Source organism: Salvelinus fontinalis, chromosome 2 (genome assembly GCF_029448725.1).
Source record: "Salvelinus fontinalis isolate EN_2023a chromosome 2, ASM2944872v1, whole genome shotgun sequence".
Lineage (NCBI taxonomy): Eukaryota > Metazoa > Chordata > Actinopteri > Salmoniformes > Salmonidae > Salvelinus > Salvelinus fontinalis.
The window spans coordinates 90,613,400-90,622,094 of NC_074666.1; the positions used below are offsets into that span (position 1 = coordinate 90,613,400).

Below are 8,695 nucleotides of genomic sequence, written 5' to 3' on the forward strand. Positions count from 1 at the left end.
GGGAATCTCCGGATCAGAACTGTGTGTCTCCTGAGATATTTCCAGTTTGTGCGGTTACCCGTGCAGCCTCTCGTAAGGAGATTGAGAGTAAGCCAGAAAGTCTTGAGTTGCCAGTCAAACTCCAGACAGAACAGTTGACTAGTTCTAGAGATTCATTGATGGCTGAGCAAAAAGCCGATACTACTTTGGCTGATCTGTTTGATAAAGCGGTTCCTGATTCAGTGGTGAGGAATAGTGCTCAGTGTTATTTTCTTCTTGATGGGCTGTTGGTCAGGAAATGGGTTCCACACTATGATAAGGGTTTAGGAGAACCAGTCTTTCAGATAGTTGTACCTACTACTTTGCGAAATAAAGTGTTGCAAACTTCACATGGTGATGTGGCAGGTCATATGGGTGTTCGTAAAACGTATGATCGTATACTTCGTTATTTTTTCTGGCCACGTTTAAAGCGGGATGTATCTCAGTTTATTAAAACTTGTGATACGTGTCAGCGCACAAGCAAGCCAAATCAGGTTGTAAAGCCTGCACCGTTGTATCCAATACCAGCCGTAGGGCAACCTTTTGAGCATCTTATTATCGATTGTGTTGGGCCATTACCAAGGTCCAAGTCAGGTCATAGCTACTTATTAACTGTTATGTGTCAAGCAACCAGATATCCGGCAGCTTTTTCCTTGCGTACCATAACTTCAAAATCAGTAGTTAAAGCTTTAACTCAATTTATTTCAACATTTGGGATTCCAAAAACCATCCAGTCAGATCAGGGGTCTAACTTTACCTCTCATTTATTTGCTCAGGTTCTCAAACAGCTTAAAGTTAAACACAAGTCTACTGCGTTCCATGCCCAGAGCCAGGGAGCTTTGGAACGTTTTCATCAAACTTTAAAATCCTTGCTTCGTGCATATTGTACGGAACTGTCTGCCGACTGGGAGGAGGGGTTACCTTGGCTGTTACTAGCTGCTCGTGAAGTAGTGCAGGAAAGCACAGGGTTTAGCCCAAATGACTTAGTGTTTGGCCATAAGGTGCGTGGGCCTTTAGCAGTGTTGCAGGATGGTTGTTTGCCTGAGGAACCACCTCGGAACCTTATTGACTATGTAAATGGTTTTAGGTTGAAGTTGTATAGGGCTGGTGAACTAGCGAAAGAAAAACTAAAATGTTCTCAACGGAAAATGAAACTGAAATATGACGGACAGGCTGAGCTGCGTGAGTTTAGTCCCGGTGATCGGGTACTTGCTCTTCTGCCTCTTGTAAGTTCACCTTTTCAGGCAAAATACTGTGGTCCTTTCACTGTGTTGCGTAAAGTGTCAGATTTGAACTATCTTATTGAAACCCCTAGTCATAGGAAGTCCTCTAAATTATGCCATGTGAACCTGTTAAAATGTTATCACTCCCGTGATCTAAGCAAAGTTGAAGGCACTCCAGCAGTGAGGTCAGTGTTGACTGCTGCCCCAGTCCCTGCATCTTGTGGCTTTAATTTGGTGGAGGGGGGAGAAGAGGAAGTTAAAGTTTCAGATGAGGTCTTACAAGGACGGTTGAAAAACTCCCAGACTTTGCAAAACCTTGGGGTTTTGGTAGATCATTTAGACTCTGAGAAACGTGATGAATTGGTAGCTCTTATTAGAAACTACCCTGTTTTGTTTTCTGACACTCCATCGCAAACCCACTTAATTGAACATGATATAGACATCGGAGATGCTAAGCCTATCAAACAGAGATTTTATCGTGTATCTGAGGAGAAGAGACTAAAACTGGAAACAGAGATGCAGTCTATGTTGGACACAGGTATTGATTTGGCAAAATGTGAGTTTGCCAAAGCTACAGTCACATACCTAGGCAAGGTTGTTGGTCAGGGATTTGTCTGTCCCGTAGAAGCCAAGGTTCAGGCTGTGAAGCAGTTCCCACAGCCCTCTACAAAGAAAGAACTGATGCGCTTCCTGGAAATGGCGGGGTACTACCGTGCTTTTTGTAAAAACTTTTCGGTAGTAGTGTCCCCACTGACCAATCTGTTGAAGGCCAAGGCTGAATTTATCTGGTCCACCCAGTGTCAAGAGGCATTTGATGCAGTTAAGACTCTTTTGTGTTTGGCACCTGTGTTGGCAGCACCAAATTTTGGGAAACCTTTCAAATTGCAGGTAGACGCCAGTCAAATCGGTGCTGGGGCTGTGCTTCTCCAGGAGAATGACGACAAGGTTGAGTGTCCAGTCAGTTTCTTCTCCCGAAAATTTAATAAGTATCAGAAAAACTATTCTGTAATTGAAAAGGAGGCTTTAGGTCTCATTTGGGCTTTACAGCACTTCGAGGTCTATGTTGGTTCTGGTTTGACCCCTTTAACTGTGTTCACTGACCACAACCCACTTGTTTTTCTGAGGTCTCTGCAAAACCCAAACCAGCGCCTGATGCGTTGGGCTTTGTTCTTGCAACCATTCAACCTTGATATTAGGCACATTAAGGGTAAGGATAATATCATTGCTGATGCTCTGTCCCGTGCTCCTTTAACCTAGCTTGTACCTTTTCTCTGTTGACCCCTACGGGCTGTCTGTGCCTCTTTCTCTTAAATTGCTCCCCAGGTACCAGGGCTGCTGAGTTTGAGGGGCGGACAGTCAGCTGGGGGACACGGGGCTACTGCTAGGAGCCGGGATTGGTATTTTTGTTGTTTATTTGTTTTTTGGGAAATTTGAATTATTTTGAATATGTTGGAGGAAGTTGGGTTGAGGGTGGGACCCTCATTTTAAGGAGGGGGGTGTCACGGCTCCTCCTCTGCAGTGCAGGGGGCGGTTCCTCCTGCAGGCAGAGGAGGGTCGTTAGTGATTGGAGCCACCTGGGCTCAGGGTATAAAACTGCTTACTAATCACCTCTCTCTCGCCCTGGTCTTGCTCTCTCTCTCTCTCTCTCTGCTCCTCCAGGTATGCTCATGATTTGTTTGTTCCTTTTTAGTTTTGCATAGTTTCCACTCAGTCATGTTCACACACACATATTCATGCACCCATGCACTTTACATACACCTTACATTATGATACATCCACACCTCATTCCTATTTCTTAGTTTAAGTTAATAGTTTGCTTAATAATAAAGAACACTTTTGAATTGGCCTATACCTGTTGTTCGTGTCCTCTCATTTGTCACAGGCTATGAGCCGGCTTGTGACAGTAGTCTTTGTGTCTCTGAACAACTGGTTATCAATATATAGTTTATCAACGACGAGAGCTACTCGTTTCGCTTTTAATCTGTTTTCTTTGAAAATTGGATACAGAACTTTGCGCCGTTCTGCAATTTCTTTCGGAGACTGATCATTCATGCCAATTTTGGTCCCAGCAAGTCTTTTACCTAGGCTTTTAACCATTATTTTATCTTTAAATGAAGCAAATTTTGCAACGATTGGGCGTTCGTACCTCTGCCCTCTCTGTCCGAAGCGGTGAACACGTTCAAGTTGGATTTTGTCGACAACTTCGCATGGAATCTGAAGCGCTGTACGGAGGAACTCTCTAACTATAGATTCAGGAACTTCTCCTTCTTTTTCTTGGATACCTGTAAGTACCAAATTCTCTCTCATGGATCTAGTTTGAATCTCCAGTAAGGCTTCCTTCAGAACGATGTTCTCTTTTTTAATTCCATTCATTTCGGTTTGAATCTTATTGACTGTCCCTTTTAGCGCGTGTGTTTCCTTCTCCAATGTCGCAGCTTTTTCATCACTCATCTCTAGGCTTGCCTTTAACTCTTTTATATCCTTACTAAGTAATTCAAGTAAACCCAGTTTGTCATTTATTGATTTTAACAGATCGGTTTCGACCTTTACCATTCCCGGTGGTGAGAATATTAAATCGTCAGTATCTGTCGAAGAATCTCGCTTGCGTTTTGTAAACGGTTCCCCTGTCTTATTCTCCGTCATGTTTGGTTGTTGTCTGTGTTCGTAATATTTGTCGATAAATGTCTCTAGTCTTAGGATTTGTTTTGTGTTATTATCCAGATTGAAGGTTTATCACTCACCAGATTATGTAGTGCTAATATTTTAGTCTAATTTAGCAGATATTTAGAATATTATGTTTTATCTTGAGGTGCTCTACATAACTTCGTTCAGTCCGCCATTACCTTTACTTTACCTTTACGTCCGCCGTCTAGTCAGCAGTGTTACCACTAGACCTGACTCCAGCACTATTCTAGTCAGCAGTGTTACCACTAGACCTGACTCCAGCACTATTCTAGTCAGCAGTGTTACCACTAGACCTGACTCCAGCACTATTCTAGTCAACAGTGTTTCCACTAGACCTGACTCCAGCACTATTCTAGTCAGCAGTGTTACCACTAGACCTGACTCCAGCCCTACTCATTTGATTTCTTTACAAGGTAATTCAGTGGTACTCAATGCTTTTGTGGGTAGAGAACAGAGGAGGCTGGTGGGTGATGATATAGGAGTACAGGCTTATTCTAATGGCTGAAATGTAATTGATTGCAATGATCTGATCTTCCGATATCTCTGCCCACTAGTCACCACTGGTGAAAAAATTATTATTTGAATAATGATTAGAACATACAGTGTGATACAATTCATGTTCAGCCATACAACCTCAACAGTGACACCACTTAGATGGTTTACAGTTGATGATCTGGTCGTTCTGATAATGTTCTGTAATAACAAAGTGATGTTGATTGTTTTCCTCAGGTTTGGAGATGATATTCCAGGGATGGATCATCTTGGTACTGGTAAGATCTCTCTGTTGGCAGACACATTCTAGACTGTTACAGCTTCCTGTCTTTAACAACAAGATTCAACTTGTTTCCAACGTAGTCCCCGATGGAATTTCATGTTGAATTCCTAACTGAATTCTAACTGAATCCTAACTGAACACTGCTCTATTGCACTATTACAACACACACACTAGCCAATACATTGTAGTGTTTCTCTAAGACACTAGCCAATACATTGTAGTGTTTCTCTAACACACTAGCCAATACATTGTAGTGTTTCACTAACACACTAGCCAATACATTCACTAACACACTAGCCAGGACATTTACTGTATAATAATCATAATACATTTCCATGGTTACAGTTTTATCCATCAGTACATAGTGATAATAAGAGTCCAGCTTGCATTATGGATGTTATCTTGTAGCTTTACTCTACTAGATGTTATCTTGTAGCTTTACTCCACTAGATCTTATTATATTGTAGCTTTACTCCACTAGAAGTTATTATCTTGTAGCTTTACTCCACTAGATGTTATTATCTTGTAGCTTTACTCCACTAGATGTTATTATCTTGTAGCTTTACTCCACTAGATGTTATTATCTTGTAGCTTTACTCCACTAGATGTTATCTTGTAGCTTTACTCCACTAGATGTTATCTTGTAGCTTTACTCCACCAGATGTTATTATCTTGTAGCTTTACTCCACTAGATGTTATTATCTTGTAGCTTTACTCCACTAGATGTTATTATCTTGTAGCTTTACTCCACTAGAAGTTATTATCTTGTAGCTTTACTCCACTAGATGTTATTATCTTGTAGCTTTACTCCACTAGATGTTATTATCTTGTAGCTTTACTCCACTAGATGTTATTATCTTGTAGCTTTACTCCACTAGATGTTATCTTGTAGCTTTACTCCACTAGATGTTATCTTGTAGCTTTACTCCACCAGATGTTATTATCTTGTAGCTTTACTCCACTAGATGTTATTATCTTGTAGCTTTACTCCACTAGATGTTATTATCTTGTAGCTTTACTCCTCTAGATGTTATCTTGTAGCTTTACTCCACTAGATGTTATTATCTTGTAGCTTTACTCCACTAGATGTTATTATCTTGTAACTTTACTCCACTAGATGTTATCTTGTAGCTTTACTCCACTAGATGTTATTATCTTGTAGCTTTACTCCACTAGATGTTATTATCTTGTAGCTTTACTTCACTAGATGTTATTATCTTGTAACTTTACTCCACTAGATGTTATCTTGTAGCTTTACTCCACTAGATGTTATTATCTTGTAGCTTTACTTCACTAGATGTTATTATCTTGTAGCTTTACTCCACTAGATGTTATTATCTTGTAGCTTTACTCTACTAGATGTTATCTTGTAGCTTTACTCCACTAGATGTTATTATCTTGTAGCTTTACTCCAATAGATGTTATCTTGTAGCTTTACTCCTCAGATGTTATCTTGTAGCTTTACTCCACTAGATGTTATTATCTTGTAGCTTTACTCCAGTAGATGTTATCTTGTTACTTTACTCCACTAGATGTTATCTTGTTGCTTTACTCCACTAGATGTTATCTTGTAGCTTTACTCCACCAGATGTTATTATCTTGTAGCTTTACTCCACTAGATGTTATCTTGTAGCTTTACTCCACTGGGTCTTATTAACTTGTAACTTTAATGCACTGGATGTTATCCATCAGTCGTGTGGTGATGAACAGAGTGATGATCTGAATCCCCAGTAGGACGATACCCACGGCTCCTATCAGGCCTGTGTGCTGCTCTATCCAGCGGGACATGCCCCCCAGACAGCCCCCCAGGAAGATGACGCTCTGAGCAGAGAACTCATCCAGCTGCTGGGATCCTACTCCACACTGGGAGTTCCACACGGTGCCGTTCTCCAGAGGGTCCACACAGCAGGTAGCAGGGACCCCACAGGACAGCACCCCCGGGGCAGAGCAGTTATAGTACCTGGGAGGAGGACGACATGGGAGGGGAGAAGCAAGGACTGTAACCAATTCAATTGGCTGCTTGGATAATGTTATGTGACATAAAAGCAATAACTCTGGTTAAGTAACATATCATCTTCGACAGATTTGTATTTTATACATTCTATTTCATCTTTGTTCTTACAGTTTATTCTCTGAGATAAAAATCTATTTTACAAGAGAGACCTGCTCAAAACTGACAAAACTATCAAAATGATAGTAACAACCCACATTGACAGACATCAGTTCACAAGGCTGTGTGTCAGTCAATGGACCATGTTATCACAAGTCATCATGTAAATGGTCTGGTCAGTCACATCTCACTCACATGTTGACCTCCCAGTCTCTGTAGTTGTCGGCCCCGCAGCACTGCAGTCCTATCTGGATCTCATCTGTGATGAACCTCAGGTCCAGGTCATCCTGGTAACGCACCATGGCAGCCAGCATACCTGACCTCAGGTATCCCTCTATCTGTCCCTGCAGGCTGTATGCCACGATGGCCGCTAGGACCTGGGCTGCTACCAGGACCAGCACGGTGGCTGAGAAGACCTGGAGCAGGCAGCAGTTCTCTCTCAGAGCCCCCACACAGCCTGACAGGCAGAGGGTAGACAGCACCAAGCCCAGTATCACAAACACCAGCATGGGGTCGGTGCTGATCTGTCCTATTTTCTCCTGAGCGAAGGATTCCTTGTTGATGAGGCCCCACAGTCCCAGGGCCAGGACCACCAGGCCTAGCACCGTGAAGAAGAGGTTGCTGAAGAACAGGAGGTACTTGAGAAGACAGTCTCTCAGGGAGAAGGGCCTGCTACGGGCTCTGGGTTTTACCTCCCTGGTTCTACCCTGGTTCCCTGATCCATCATTCGGTCCTGGTTCTGGAGCCTGTTCTTCTGTGCTGCTCTCATCATTCCCCTGAAGGACTCCTGACAACTCTCTATCTGTGTCTGTCTTCAAAGAGGAAACAGGACAGACAATAAACAATGAGATTTCACTGAGACAAAAACAACTCATCAAGTTCAGTCTGTAGCGGTCATTGTCTTAAGGTTTAGCCTACTTGCAACCATAGAATTAGAATCTATAGAACGGGTCTCCTCATCCAAGTCAAGACTGGCATAATGGGTGGACTGGTAGCCATTGGAGTTTGTGCATGACTTTACCCGTCAAACTGACAGGGTTAAAGGTTGCATGTCCTTTTATTCATTTATTTTTCTATGCTTGCAACATTGAAGGGACTGTAAACTCTATTCAATATGATGTACAGTGAGTACATAACTAACAGTATACAGGTTGTCAGACGGACATACAGTTACTGTACCTTTGGTATGAGTGGGCTGGTCTCAGTCTGTGAGGTCTCTCTCCTCAACCAGGGAAAACTAAACCATCTCATGGACTGCAACCTCCTCATCTTCCTAGCTGCCAGGAAACGGTTCTCCCTCTGTCCTCTCAGAAGATATTCTTCTCCTGTCCTCTCAGAAACTATTCTTCCACTATCCTCTCAATGAATCAATGTGCGATGGACGATTCTCCCCTTGTCCTCAGCTAATCAATGTGTGATGGACGATTCTCCCCTTGTCCTCAGCTAATCAATGTGTGAGAGGCAGTTCTCCCCGTCTTCCGGTCAGTTTACGAGACTAGAGGAGAGAAAAGGAGAGGAGAGGAGACTGTGTGAGGGGTAGGGAGAGAGTTGAGGTGGTTGAAGCCAGGTCAGTACAGCTCTATGCAGTGTGGTGTGGTGGGTGGGTAGTTAGCTCAGGGCTCCAACAGACAGAAGAGTGTATTCATTCATCTACACTGTAGCAAAATAACTTGTAACGGAACAAGAGTTTCTTATTGGTCAAATTCATGTAGAACACTCCCTGTTTTGGACCGTTGCTTTTGTTTGGTTCCTAATGAATAAAGCCCAGGGCTCCCAGGGATTCCAGCAACATCATGTGAGAGTCACAGTGGAGGCGATTAAGAAGTAATCAGATCACGCCTCAATGACTGTTACACTCCAGGGTGAAGTTTCCCTTAGGTACAG

The 8,695-nt window shown here is 42.6% G+C and overlaps 1 protein-coding gene across 1 annotated transcript; it reads right to left on the reverse strand.

Moving 5' to 3' along the window:
• Nucleotides 1-6,242: 6,242 nt before the first annotated feature.
• On the reverse strand, nt 6,243-8,334 carry LOC129831457 (tetraspanin-10-like). Its single transcript, XM_055894864.1, has 3 exons — nt 7,991-8,334; nt 7,007-7,623; nt 6,243-6,661 (listed from the first exon to the last, which is right to left on the reverse strand). The coding sequence occupies exons 1-3, from the start codon at nt 8,078-8,080 to the stop codon at nt 6,355-6,357; spliced, it is 1,014 nt and encodes a 337-aa protein (XP_055750839.1). The 5' UTR covers nt 8,081-8,334; the 3' UTR covers nt 6,243-6,354.
• Between the last annotated feature and the right edge of the window lie 361 nt (nt 8,335-8,695).

What these genes read in the sequence shown, in the direction of transcription:
- LOC129831457 (XM_055894864.1), bottom strand. Translation starts at nt 8,080, where the DNA reads ATGAGGAGGTTGCAGTCCATGAGATGGTTTAGTTTTCCCTGGTTGAGG. An exon ending in CCAGCCCACTCATACCAAAG is followed by an intron (nt 7,624 to 7,990) that starts GTACAGTAACTG and finishes TCCTCTTTGAAG; the next exon opens with ACAGACACAGATAGAGAGTT. An exon ending in AGAGACTGGGAGGTCAACAT is followed by an intron (nt 6,662 to 7,006) that starts GTGAGTGAGATG and finishes TCCTCCTCCCAG; the next exon opens with GTACTATAACTGCTCTGCCC.